This window comes from Leopardus geoffroyi, chromosome E3 (assembly GCF_018350155.1).
Source record: "Leopardus geoffroyi isolate Oge1 chromosome E3, O.geoffroyi_Oge1_pat1.0, whole genome shotgun sequence".
Taxonomy (NCBI): domain Eukaryota; kingdom Metazoa; phylum Chordata; class Mammalia; order Carnivora; family Felidae; genus Leopardus; species Leopardus geoffroyi.
The window spans coordinates 7,717,222-7,730,350 of NC_059340.1; the positions used below are offsets into that span (position 1 = coordinate 7,717,222).

General features: G+C 59.6%; 2 protein-coding genes across 6 annotated transcripts; both read left to right on the top strand.

Annotated features, from left to right (window-relative positions):
* The first annotated feature begins 72 nt into the window (after window positions 1-72).
* Window positions 73-9,180, top strand: SLC12A9 (solute carrier family 12 member 9). 4 transcript variants are annotated; one of them, XM_045462224.1, is made up of 15 exons: window positions 73-208; window positions 698-851; window positions 991-1,213; window positions 1,439-1,573; window positions 2,023-2,154; window positions 2,555-2,863; window positions 3,475-3,582; window positions 3,715-3,826; window positions 4,394-4,551; window positions 4,663-4,745; window positions 4,915-5,039; window positions 5,170-5,362; window positions 5,533-5,707; window positions 5,924-6,070; window positions 7,917-9,180. In XM_045462224.1, the coding sequence occupies exons 3-15, from the start codon at window positions 1,033-1,035 to the stop codon at window positions 8,804-8,806; spliced, it is 2,748 nt and encodes a 915-aa protein (XP_045318180.1). In that variant the 5' UTR covers window positions 73-208; window positions 698-851; window positions 991-1,032; the 3' UTR covers window positions 8,807-9,180. The 4 variants fall into 4 exon arrangements, with proteins under 4 accessions (XP_045318180.1, XP_045318179.1, XP_045318182.1 ...); XM_045462223.1 differs by lacking the exon at window positions 698-851; XM_045462226.1 differs by lacking the exons at window positions 1,439-1,573; window positions 2,023-2,154.
* Window positions 9,181-9,292: 112 nt separating this feature from the next.
* On the top strand, window positions 9,293-13,096 carry TRIP6 (thyroid hormone receptor interactor 6). Of its 2 annotated transcripts, XM_045462262.1 has the most exons (9): window positions 9,302-9,771; window positions 10,027-10,154; window positions 10,246-10,371; window positions 10,665-11,042; window positions 11,357-11,450; window positions 11,551-11,720; window positions 12,170-12,348; window positions 12,603-12,723; window positions 12,836-13,096. In XM_045462262.1, the coding sequence occupies exons 1-9, from the start codon at window positions 9,663-9,665 to the stop codon at window positions 12,965-12,967; spliced, it is 1,437 nt and encodes a 478-aa protein (XP_045318218.1). In that variant the 5' UTR covers window positions 9,302-9,662; the 3' UTR covers window positions 12,968-13,096. The 2 variants fall into 2 exon arrangements, with proteins under 2 accessions (XP_045318219.1, XP_045318218.1); XM_045462263.1 differs by lacking the exon at window positions 12,603-12,723 and having other exon boundaries at window positions 9,293-9,771.
* The last annotated feature ends 33 nt before the right edge of the window (window positions 13,097-13,129 follow it).

The window sequence follows — 13,129 nt, forward strand, 5'->3', positions numbered from 1 at the left end:
GGAGGGGCTTCCCCGGGGGCGCGCCCACGGGGCGGGGCTGGGCGCCGGGACCAATGGGGCGCGCGGGTTGGGGGGGGGGCGGGCTCCGGGCCTGGCATCCCGGTAGCTGCAGCTGGCTTTTCCGGCACCCGCGCCCCCTCGGCCCGTAGCCGACCCCTCCGGCTCTCGGGGATCCCCCCTCCCCCGGGCGGCTGCGTCCCCCGGGCGGGTGAGTGAGCGCCCCGCCACACTCGGGCTGTGGGGATGCGCCTGGCCCGAGAGCCGCGGATCTCGGCTCCCTGGAACCGGCCCCGGGAGAAAGTGGGCAGGAACCGGTGTCGGGGCGGGGAGGAAGACCCACCTTGTGTTGCTGGCCTGTGTCTTTGTTTTGGTAGTCGAGGGGTGTGTTTGGGTTGGTCGAGTTTGGAGGGCGCCTTGTGTGGGTGGGAGGAATCTGGTGAGGCTGGGGGGAGAGGAGCTCGTTTGAAATGGGTTGAGGGAGAGGATTGATGGAGGGCGGGGCAATGGGAGATTTGGAGATTTCTCTTTGCCTTGGGTGAGGTGATTGCTTGGGGGAGTTAGGATGGGGACAGCTCAGGACTTCGGAGGAGCGGGTGAGGAGGGCTTCCTGCCGGTAACTCACTTCCCTTTTGGGGGATTTGTTTCCTCTTATACTGCTAGTTAGTTGAAAAGGGAGAGTATCTTTGCCTCTTCCCAGAACCATTGCCATCCCTAGTCTTCCGGATTTGGGGGAAGGGTGGCCCCCAGGAGCTGGGAGGGGACTTGGTACCCAAATGCTGAGGGTGTGGAGTCTGCCATTGCCCAGAGAAGTGGCCAGGACCAGTCTGCTCCCCAGGAACTCTGAGTTGCTGGTGAGTGAGTGAGTGAGTGTGTGTGTGTGTGTGTTTCTTGAAGCTCTTCCTTTTGGGGAGGTTTCCAGGTGTTCGGTTAGAGGTGTTTTTGAGGGGCTCCGTGGAGCTGCTTTCCATTAAGTAACACTGTCTTTTGCAGGTCTCATAACCCATTGGTGGCATCTTCTGCCTGCTCTCCACCATGGCCAGCGAGAATTCTCCTCTGCTGGCCTACCGGCTCCTGGGAGATGAGGGGGTTGCCTTCTCTGCCAATGGGGCCGGGGGTCCTGGAGGGGCATCTGCCCGGAAGCTCTCCACCTTCCTGGGTGTGGTGGTGCCCACGGTCCTGTCCATGTTCAGTATAGTTGTCTTTTTGAGAATTGGTAAGTGGGGTGGTGGGGCTTGCTCTGGGGTGCAGGGGGGGTGGGGGAGGGGTGGGACTGGGAAGAGTTTGGGGAAGGGTCCCGGGAGAAGTAGATGGATGGGAGGCTTGGGGAGAGGGCTCCCCATGGCCCTGTGTTGAGCTCTGCCCTGGAGGTAACTGATGACCAGTGTGGTGTGGGGACGCATGAGCCACCTTCTGACCTGCTTTGCCACTCCTGTCCCAGGGTTCGTGGTGGGCCATGCTGGGCTGCTGCAGGCTTTGGCCATGCTCCTGGTTGCCTACTTCATCCTGGCGCTCACCGTCCTCTCTGTCTGTGCCATCGCCACCAACGGAGCTGTGCGGGGGGGTGGAGCCTACTGTATCCTCCAATGTTGATGGACTGGGGTCTGGGCTCTTCTGTCTTGTAGGGAGGAGGAGGGGCAAGGACAGGGCGAGAGGGAGGCAGGTTCTAATGAATGTTCAGCAGGTGGGCTGATATGGGGAAGGTGACCAACATGGCCTTTCCACATATCTTACTGCTACTCTCCAGTCTATCAGGTGTCTTCCCAGCCATCCTTTTGGTTCCCCCAACAGTCTTGTCAATTAGATAGTTCATTTTCCAGATGAGGAAACCGGAGTTCAAGAGTATTAGTGGCGCACTGCAAAGCCACGTGGCTTGGGTGTGACCGCTCTGGACAGATTAACGCTGGGGACAATCCCAGTGTGTGCCGGGAGACAGGGCTGCCGTGTGCTTTGTGCCCGGACCCTTCCTCCTGCTCCATTTCACTTTCTTTTCCCTTAACACTCACCCCCTGCTTCCACTTTTAGTCATGATCAGCCGGACCCTGGGGCCTGAGGTTGGGGGCAGCATCGGCCTCATGTTCTACCTGGCTAATGTCTGTGGCTGTGCTGTCTCCCTGCTGGGGCTGGTGGAGGCCGTGCTGGATGTCTTCGGGGCTGGTCTGTGTGCCAGGGAGCTCTGTGGGTTTGCGGGGTCTGGGATTCGGGGATCACGAGGGTGAGAGGCCTCTCTAGAAGAGGGGCAAAGTGGTCTATTAGTTTGGCTTTCTTGAGCTCCTACTATGTTCCCAGCCTTAGACATCTGAGAGATTGTCCTGGCCCACAGGCAGCTTACCATCTAGTTGGAGAGGCCAGGCTAATACCCCTAAATTCAACAGAGCAAGATTGGTGGTATCTACCAGGGAGGGGTAAGATGCTGGGGTACAGTTGAGTAGGGAGGTAGGAAAGATAGTGTCTGAGGACAGGTGGGCCAAAGAGGGGGTCTGTTCCTGCTTTGATTCATGGGTGGGATCTCTCCTGGGGAGTCTTGTCTTCTAACCCTGTTCCTTCCTCTTTGTAGACTCCGCAAGGTCCAGTGGGCTTCAGGTCCTGCCCCAGGGCTACGGCTGGAACCTGCTCTATGGATCCCTGCTGCTGGGCCTTGTGGGTGGGGTCTGCACACTGGGGGCTGGCCTCTATGCCCGAGCCTCCTTCCTCACATTCCTGCTGGTCTCTGGATCCCTGGCCTCTGTGCTGGTCAGCTTTGTGGCTGTGGGACCCAGGAGCATCCCCTTGACCCCTCGGCCTGGCCCCAATGGCTCCTCCCTGCCGCCCCAGGTTGGCCACTTCACTGGCTTCAACAGCAGCACCCTGAAGGCCAACTTGGGTGGTGAGCTGGGTACAGGGGTGACGGTTCTCAGGACAAGGAGCAAGCATGTGGGGGGAGGCAGGCCCTTGGAAGCCCTGGATGAGAACAGATGCCAGAGAGAATCAGGGGCAGGAGGGCAGATCTCAGAACAGCGCAGATTATTCAGGATCTGTCTAGTATGCTTGGCCCAGTGGGGCGTGAGAGCGACCACGAGACAGTTCCTGCCTTAGAGGAACTTTTTTTAGTTGGAAAGATAAAATGTGTATTCAGGAAACAATTAAACAGCACAATAAAACCAAAGTGGTTCAAATAGATGGGAATCAGGAGAGGAGTTGGGAGGAGGGCTGCGGGCGAGCAGGGAGAGCTGGGAGGTGGCCCGAGGTGTATTGGGGAATTCAGGTAGGAGCGAGAGGGACGGTGTCTCAGGAAGGGGCAACGACAAAGGTGTAGAGGGAGGAGTGAGGAGAGTGGGGGGAGTGATGAGGCCAGCTGAGCCAGGGGCTGTGATGGGTCAGGGCTGGGGTCTTGGGGTGGGCTGTTTGTGACATGTGAGGAGAAGGTGGCGGGGCCAACATGCCTGGGTCCCTATGAGGGGTACTGACGCCTTCTCCTCCCTGGGAACCATCTCTCAGCTGGCTACTCCAAGGACTACACCACGGGGGCCATGATGAACTTCGCCAGTGTCTTTGCTGTCCTTTTTAATGGCTGCACGGGCATCATGGCAGGGGCCAACATGTCAGGTGAGGGTCCCTGCCTGCTGCCCCCTGGGTGTGTAGGGCTGCCACCCTGTGCCCTGGTGGGAGCGCTGAGGGCTCAGGAATGTAAGAGATGGTAGATGGCTGATGTCTCCCCTTCTGCCCCTCTCCCTCCAGGGGAGCTGAAGGACCCCAGCCGGGCCATTCCCCTGGGCACCATTGTCGCTGTCGCCTACACCTTCTTCATCTACACCCTGCTTTTCTTCCTCTCCAGCTTCACCTGTGACAGGTGCCTGGGGAGGGGGCTGGCCTGGCCCTTGAGGGGGGTGGAATGGGGCCACAGAACAAGGTTGCCACCCCTGGATCACCAAGGGAAGCACAGGCCGAGGGGGGGCAGGTACCCCCATTGTTGGGGTGCAGGGAAAACGGAGACTGTTTCTCCCTCTGGGAGAGAGAAGGAGCGGCCGCCACTGATGGGGACAGCTGGGTAATTGGTGGTAGCCAGCCTGTAGCCAGAGTTTGCTGTGTCCCTGGGACTGTTGTAAGCACTTGGTTTTGGGGGGTGGGGGATAGCTGCTTCTCAACGCGTATTTCCATAAATATTTGGTTTCTTGCGCATGCACCGTTGGGAATGTCCACCATGTGATTAAATCCAAAGCAGCCCAAAGATCAACCAGTGAATACCATGTCTTTCCCCTCCGGGCACACATGATGTATTACAATGGCCTTTGAGCCTGGGTCAGTTGAGAATCCCCAGGAATACCCAGTTCTTGACCTCACGAAGAGTCAGAGCACTTTGCTCACGGAGGCCCTAGATGCACCTGTGTTACCTGCATCCTCCTTTCCCTCCCGCCAGGACCTTGCTGCAGGAGGACTATGGGTTCTTTCGCTCCATCAGCCTGTGGCCCCCACTAGTGCTGATTGGTATCTACGCCACGTCGCTCTCGGCCTCCATGAGCTCCCTCATCGGGGCCTCCCGCATCCTCCACGCTCTGGCTCAAGATGACCTCTTTGGTGCGCCGCCCCACTCTCCTCGCCCGGCTCTGAGCACACCCTCCCGTGTCCGTCTCTCTCTCCGCTTGGCCCTGGGCTGATGTGTCCGCCACGGTGTTTCTGTTTGCACAGGAGTGATCTTGGCGCCGGCCAAGGTCGTGTCCCGAACAGGGAACCCCTGGGGGGCTGTGCTCTATTCTTGGGGCCTAGTGCAGGTAAGCCTTCTTTCCGGCTGTCCTTCCCCTTCCCCTGGGCTCCTTCTGGTTCTGTTCCCAGGACCAGGAGGGGCTTGGGCTTGGGCTGGGAGAGCGAACGAAAAGGCAGGATGCATTGGCATTTGGTGGGGGGGGTGCGTGCATGCCCAGCCTCTCGGTCCTTGTGTAGCTGGTGCTCTTGGCTGGGAAGCTGAACACGCTAGCCGCTGTGGTCACCGTCTTCTACTTGGTGGCCTATGCTGCGGTGGACCTGTCCTGTCTGAGCCTGGAGTGGGCCTCAGCCCCTAACTTCCGGTGAGTGGAGAAGTGGCCTGTGTCCTCAGAGACCAGGGGGGAGGCGTGGGAAGGGCTCGGTCCAGGGGACAGGCTGGAGATGGAGGCCATGGCAGGCCCTGAGTGCCCTTCCTTCTCTCCCCCACCCCAGTCCCACCTTCAGCCTATTCTCCTGGCACACCTGCTTGCTGGGGGTGGCCTCCTGTCTGCTCATGATGTTCCTCATCAGCCCTGGGGCCGCCGGCGGCTCACTGCTTCTCATGGGCCTTCTTTCCGCCCTGCTCACTGCTCGAGGAGGCCCCAGTAGCTGGGGCTACGTCAGCCAGGCCTTGCTTTTCCACCAGGTTGGGGGGCTCGGAGGAGGGTAGGGAGGGGGGAGGCAGTCTGGGATCCCCATCCCACTCCAAGTAGGCCTCCTTCTGCCGTGGCCGGAATCAGGGTTCTTGTCCGAGAGGTGGTGAGTGGGGGCTGCCCTCTTGAGCCCTTCCTCTCCACACCTCACCCCTGGTCCCAGGTACGTAAATACCTGCTCCGGCTGGATGTCCGGAAGGACCACGTGAAGTTCTGGCGGCCCCAGCTGCTGCTACTGGTGGGGAACCCCCGGGGCGCCCTGCCTCTGCTGCGGTTGGCCAACCAGCTCAAGAAGGGGGGCCTCTATGTCCTGGGCCACGTCACCCTGGGAGACCTTGGTGAGTGGCCCTCTATTCCCTTCCCAGCCTCTTCCTCCCTCACGTCTCAGACATTCTTCGCGGTCTTTGGGTTCAGAGGCCTCATGCTTCTTCCCTGACGACCCTTCCGACCAGCCCGAGCCCTGCCCAGACTGTTTTCTTTGGCCCATTTGGGATTTGGATTTGAGGAGAAGGTACGTGGGTTTGGCCCACATCTACTACCTCCCTTCTCTGCAGACTGCCTGCCCTCGGACCCTGTGCAGCCCCAGTACGGGGCATGGCTCAGCCTAGTGGACAGAGCCCAAGTGAAGGCCTTCGTGGACCTCACCCTCTCGCCCTCCGTGCGCCAGGGAGCTCAGCATCTGTTGCGGATCTCCGGCCTTGGTGAGCTACTTCTCCCCGGGTCCCCTGGGCCCCCTCTGTGGCCCCTTTTAATCTCTGCTACCGTCCCCCAGAGTAAACCACAGACTGCAGACTCACAGTCTAGTGCAGATAAGACGCGGGGCTCAACTCAAAGATACCGGATGGTGTGTGAGAAGGTCCTGGAGGAGATGCTTAAGGGCTGGCGATGGGTGCCACTGATATTTCTTTTTTTCTGACCCAAAAGTTGGGGTACAAGCTCTGAAGAGCATGCTGTGTTCCTGGGGACAATGGGAGAATTACTTGAGGCAAGGGGGCTGCTCCATCAAATCTAGGGCAGATGGTTTCTAATCATCCCACTTCAAGACCGCTATGCGCTGATGCGGCTAGTGACAAGATGGTATACTCAGCTGGGCCTTAGAAGGGGTGGAGAAGGAAGGGCTGGTGTGACATGGCCTCCGGAGACCACAGAGGATGCAGAGGGTGAGTGGGGCTGAAGCTTCCCGAGCCAGTGGAAGAGTCTCTGCCTTGTTACTCTGCCTTAGTGCGAAGGCCTTCAGCCTTATGCCCCGGCTTCCTCCAAATCTGGGCTGAACTGCCTCCTTCTTAGGGGGTGTCTGTCCCCTCTCTGGGCACATGCTCCGTTCTCCGTTTAGATCTGGCTAAAGTTCAAGCGTTTGGGGGCTGTTGGCAAGCATTATGAGACAGTCCCTGGAGCATCTGAGAGTCTGGTCTCTCCTCAGCCCCACATTTTGCGGGGGAACCTGTCCCAGGAGACCACTACTTCTACGAAATTTATCCTGAGGAGAGCGATTGCAATGAAGGGGAAGGATTTCCTTGAAATAGTTAAGTCCTCCTGACATGCAGAACTTGATTTACTGGTGGATTTTGAGCAACCCATTTGTTTCATGAGAAAAAGCCTTAGACAAGATCTCAGAAGTTTTCTGTAAACTCAGCCCTGTTGAAGGGCGGGGGTGGGGGGGATGGGGGGAGATTATCCAGTTTCACATTGGTTCAAAAATGGAAAAATCAGGAGCTGTCAGCAGGGACCTGGGGCACTGTATTCACTTCACACACGGGTTCAGAGACTTAGAGGGTGGCCTCTGCTGCTGGGTGCCTTGTGTTCGCCTGTGGACCCGGTATCCACCTGCTGTGAGCCTTGGGGCAAGTGACTTCACCGCTCTGTGCCTCAGGTTGCTCACCTGTGAGAGGGGTGAGTAAATGGCCCCTACCTCCTGGTGTTGCTTCACGGGTTAAAACACAAAGTGCTTTCAACGGGCCCTGGCCCTTCGTTAGTGTGCAGATGGCAGCTGTTTTTTGTCCAGGGATCTTGCTTTGGACTCACCACCATTAGGGCTTTGCAGTAGTAGTAGAAACAGATCGGGCCAGTTCTCATCACCCCCCCAGCAGAGTCTGAGGTGCTGTTTCCCTGGGGATGGAGCCCACGAACTTGACTACTGACTACTCAGGGCGGTGTGGTCTGCCCAGTAGACTCAGACTCTCATCTCCCATCATGAAAAAGGTGTGCTGCTAGCTAGAAGCTTGCAGTGGAGGCCTCCTACTGCCGAGTACCGGAAGTGCTCGTTAGTTAGAAGAATCCTAAGGTGAACTTTGCCCACTTAAGTGGGGAGATTAGTCACGGAGGTGCAACAAAGAAACGCATGCAAGAGCGTTTGGGAAAAGGAAAAGTCGTTATGCAAACGTGCATAGTGTTGCCCGGAGAGCCCAAGCACGAGGCGAATGCCATGCCTGATGGCTGACGTGTGGTGCTGCCGGCGTGTACGAGTGGGCGCGCATTAGCGTGGTGTAAACTCAGCCCGTGAGTCTGATTCCTGTTGGTTCCTTCCCACCTCCTCCTCTCTGCCCCCAGGTGGCATGAAGCCCAACACGTTGGTCCTGGGTTTCTACGATGATGCTGCACCCCAGGACCACTTCCTGACAGACCCTGCTTTCTCCGAGGCTGCTGATGGCACCCAGGAGGGCGGGTCCCCAGCCCTGAGCACCCTGTTCCCTCCACCCCGGGCTCCCGGGAGCCCCAGGGCTCTCAGTCCCCAGGACTATGTGGCCACGGTGGCAGACGCCCTCAAGATGAACAAGAATGTGGTTCTGGCCCGGGCCTGTGGGGCCCTGCCCCCTGAGCGGCTGAGCCGGGGGTCTGGGGGCACCTCCCAGCCGCATCACGTGGATGTGTGGCCCCTCAACCTGCTGCGGCCCCGGGGCGGACCCGGCTATGTGGACGTGTGCGGCCTTTTCCTACTGCAGATGGCAACCATCTTGGGCATGGTGCCTGCTTGGCACAGTGCCCGGCTCCGGATCTTCTTGTGCCTGGGGCCTCGAGAGGCCCCCGGGGCGGCCGAGGGGAGGCTGCGGGCACTGCTGAGCCAGCTGAGAATCAGGGCTGAAGTACAGGAGGTGGTGTGGGGAGAGGGGGCTGGGTCTGGGGAGCCTGGGGAGGAGGAGGAAGGGGACTTTGTGAATGGCAGGCGGGGAGATGCCGAGGCAGAGGCCCTGGCAGGCAGCGCCAACGCCCTGGTTCGGGCCCAGCAGGGGCGCGGCAGAGGAGAAGGGCCCGGTGGGCCTGAGGGTGGGGATGGCGAGGGCGGGCCTGCCACGGCCCTCACTTTCCTGTACCTGCCTCGGCCGCCAGCTGATCCTGCCCGCTACACTCGCTACCTGGCGCTGCTGGAGATTCTGACCCGTGACCTGGGCCCCACACTGCTCATTCATGGCGTCACCCCGGTCACTTGCACTGATCTCTGATGCCCGGGTCCTGAAGCAGAGTGCGCAGGTCCAGCGACCCGCCTTGGTTAGTGGATGTGAAGGGGAAGGGCAGCCTTCCGGCCTGCTCCACACACGGGAGCTTCCCAGGGGAAGTATTAGGGGATCCTGGGTTGGGGCGTCCCGTCCCTGGGAGAGGGGCTTCAGTGTCCCCGCCACGCTGGGGGAGGAAGCCAGCAGTCCTCCCCACTGGCCTCCTTCCTTCACCGGTGCCTTGATGGAGGCTGGGTCTCTGCTTGGACTCTAGGCTACCTCAGTTTCCCCTCGCCCAACAGATTCACAGACCGCTGAGGTTGTGATGTTTTTGTTGTTTTATTTTTCTAACCGCTGAACGTGAATAAAAGACCAAAACACTATGGGCTGGCCGAATACTGCTGCGGGGGGTGGGGTGGGGTGGTGTGGGGGAGGGGGCGGGGGGGGGGTTCGTAGGTGGGACGGAAGAGGGAGAGATCTGTATGGGGGAGTGTGGGAAAGAGCAGCGCTGGAGCGTCCCAGCAGCGAGGTGGCCACGTGCAAGACTTGGGGCGCCAGCCCGGGGGCACTGGTAGAACCGGAGGCTGCCGTGGAAAGTCCTCCCTGCTCGGCAGGAGGGGGCTGACTGGGGGAGGGACGGCGGTTTAGGGCCTAGGGGGCCACGTGACCCTCCCCCAGGAATGCGGTGACGTCACCGGGGGCGTGGCTGTCCCCAAAATTGGGGAGGAAGGGGAAAAAAAAAAAAGCCAGAAAAAGTTTCTTTCCTGGAGTCCCAAACGAGGTGTGGGACGGAAGAAGGGGTCAAGACCAGAGGCTTGGGACTACACGGGGGCCGATCGCTGTCTGGAGTCCCCTGTTCCAGGCCATGTCGGGGCCCACCTGGCTCCCCCCAAAGCAGCTGGAGCCTGCCAGAGCCCCTCTGGGAAGAGCACTCTCCCGAGGTGCCCCGGGGCCGCCGCCAGCCCACGGAGCAGGTAAAGCAGCTCCAGCGCCGCTGAGGAGGCCACTGGCGGTTCCTCGCTCACCTCTGCCTTCTGCCTCCTGCCTGTCCCTGCCACCCCTTCCCTGAAGCTCTTCCGGCTTCCTGCCGTTCCTGCTCCTCCCGCTCCCTTCTTGGACCCCAGGTGTCGGGGGGAGGGGAGATGAGGGACCCTAGAGCGCGGCCTCCAGAAGTGTCACCCTCCTCTCTTTCCCCATCCCCACCTTGGCTCTCTCTTCCCTCACCCCAGCACTTCAGCCCCACCCCAGGGTCAATTTTTGCCCCCTCCCATCTGAGCAGTGTTACCAGGCCCCGGGGGGACCGGATGATCGGGGGCTAGCCTGGGTGGGGTGCCATGGAGCACCCCAGCGCTCACAGGTGAGAAACCGGAATTGGGGGGTGGGGGGCGGGAGGTGTGGGCACCCGGGACAGGTGATTTGACTTCTCCCGGCTTTTGCTTCATCCCCAGGGGCTCCCCCAAGACAGGGGGGCCTTGCGCCCAGGAAGTCTGGATGCTGAAATAGATTCGCTGACCAGCATGCTGGCTGAACTGGATGGAGGTCGTGGTCATGCCCCACGGCGGTCAGACCGGCAGGTGACCCACTGGCCTGCCTCGTCCCTCCCCTGCTCCTTGTCTCCTGCCCTCCTCCCCACTCCCTAGTTTGATCCCTTCTCTAGATTCTCAGTCTAGCCCAGCTCTCTCTGTGTGAGTGATACACACAGGAGCGTGGAAGAAGCTGGCCCACCAGAGCCTACCCGGTTGTCTACCTCTTGAGGATGAGCCCTTGTCAAAGACCAGTGGTTATCTTGGGGCCGCACAAACGGGGGCTTCCACAGGTGTGCGTCCTGGAATGGGTCTGCTCACTCCCGGTCTGTGTTTCTCCCCAGGCTTATGAGCCCCCTCAGCCCCATGCCTACCGCACGGGCTCAGGTTCCCTGAAGCCGAATGGAGGGGGTGTTCCGATTCCTCCCCAACAGCTCTCTGCGTCCTCCTATGGGGGTCCCACTCCGGCCTCCTATGCTACAGCCAGCACCCCCGCCGGTCCTGCCTTCCCCGTGCAAGTGAAGGTGGCACAACCGGTGAGAGGCTGTGGCCCCCCAAGGCGGGGGGCCTCTCAGGCCTCCGGGGCCCTCCCGGGCCCCCACTTTCCTCTCCCAGGCCGAGGTGAAGTGTGGGGGGCTGGCTATAGGAGCCACCGTGAGCCAGGTCCAGGGGGTAAAGAGGAGGCCACAGGAGGAGGACGAGGTGGCAGGTACGGACCCCAGGTAAGTCCCGGGTAACTGGGATTTGGGGTCCTCACAGACAACTGGATACTGACTGGGTGGGCGGGGGTGGTGTCTAATGCCCTTGTTGTCAGAGGCCTGTCGCGTCGGTGCTCTGGGTGAGCACGCTGTGCTGGTCAGAAAATATAAGAGGGCAGGGCTAGGGCTGTTCACTGGCTCCTGGAGGTGTAGCCCTGCGCCCGGCGCTGAGACCTTCTCAGATGAGACTTCTGGGTGGAATTGCCTGGTCACCTTCAGGAAGTTTGACAGCACAGAGAGCTAGAGGTAGGGCTGAACCCCTGATTCCCTCCTCTCAGGTCCCTCTGAGCCAGCCTCCTGAAGAGGAGCTTGAGAGGCTGACCAAGAAGCTGGTGCACGACATGAACCACCCTCCCACAGGGGAGTACTTTGGTGAGCTGACCCGAGGTGGGAAGGGGGCTGGAGAGTCAGAGGGCCAGAGAATCTACCTTTCTCTTCTGTACTGACTCACCTTGTCCTTCCTTGTCCCCAGGGCGGTGTGGTGGCTGTGGAGAAGATGTGGTTGGGGATGGGGCTGGGGTTGTGGCCCTGGACCGTGTCTTTCACGTCGGCTGCTTTGTGTGTTCTACGTGCCGGGCCCAGCTTCGGGGCCAGCATTTCTATGCCGTGGAGAGGAGGGCGTACTGTGAGAGCTGCTACGTGGTGAGTAGGTGGGCTGGGGGTGTCAACAGCAGGAGGCAGGGGGCTTCCATCTAAGGTGGGGACCATATGCCCGAGCCCCATAAAAGGTACAGAGCTCAAAGGGGGGGGGGCACTAAACTGACACATAAGAAGGGAGGAATTATAAAAGTCGCTAAATACTGGCTGCTGGAGGGAAAGGACAATGGTCCCTTACAAATGCCAGACATTTATTTTAGAGTTAAGGGAATGTGTTAAATTCCCACACCGCCACCCCTGTGGAGCACCTATGACTACTGAAGGAAACTGAAGCTGAGACTAAGTCACTTATCTGGGAGGCTGCTGTGCTAGGACTTCTACGCAGATCTGTTCAAGGCCACTTTTCAATGAATCCCTTGCAGGGGGCTACATAAACAGATGGGTGGGCCAGCGGGCCTCCCCAGCCCCAAACTTCCTACCCTCCTTCCTGTTAGGCCACCCTGGAGAAGTGCTCCACATGCTCCCAACCCATCCTGGACCGGATCCTACGGGCGATGGGGAAGGCCTACCACCCTAGCTGCTTTACCTGTGTGGTGTGCCACCGTGGCCTTGATGGCATCCCTTTCACGGTGGATGCCACCAGCCAGATCCACTGCATTGAGGACTTCCACAGGTCAGGCTGGGTCTCCCACCTTTGTCTCAGATGTCTGACCTTCCCCATCTTCCCCATTTGTCCTTCATGCCCCAGCACTGGTCTCCCACCCCTGGCCTGGTCTCTTTCTTGTTAACATCACCCTCTTTTCTAAGATCTAAGACCATACCCTTGGTCTCTCCCGTTCCCTCGTGTATCCTACCTTCTCTGGGCTCCATGGTTAGTCCCCTCCAACCCTGGGGCTTGACAGCCTCCTTGGTTCCCTCCTGACCCAGGAAGTTTGCCCCACGATGCTCAGTATGTGGTGGGGCCATCATGCCTGAGCCAGGTCAGGAGGAGACCGTACGAATCGTTGCTCTGGATCGCAGTTTTCACGTTGGCTGTTATAAGTGCGAGGTCAGGGGGCCTGGGCAAGGGGAAGCGGGGGTTCTTGGGAGTCTGGGGTGCTGGATATGGTAGAGCCCAGGGATCCAGGCCTGATAGAAAGCTGTTGCTTCTGTCTCAACAGGAGTGTGGGCTGCTGCTCTCTTCCGAGGGTGAGTGTCAGGGCTGTTACCCGCTGGATGGGCACATCTTGTGCAAGGCTTGCAGTGCCTGGCGCATCCAGGAGCTCTCAGCCACCGTCACCACTGACTGCTGAGTCTCCCCAGAAGCACCTGTTGCATTCTCCCACCCTCCCTGACATCTACCCTTACAACTCTGTCACCAAATGCTGTCTCCTCTTCCTCCAATCATGAAATAATAATCCCTCAAGAGTTTACAAAACCCACTGAAGCGTGTCGTCTCATCTGATTCTCACAGC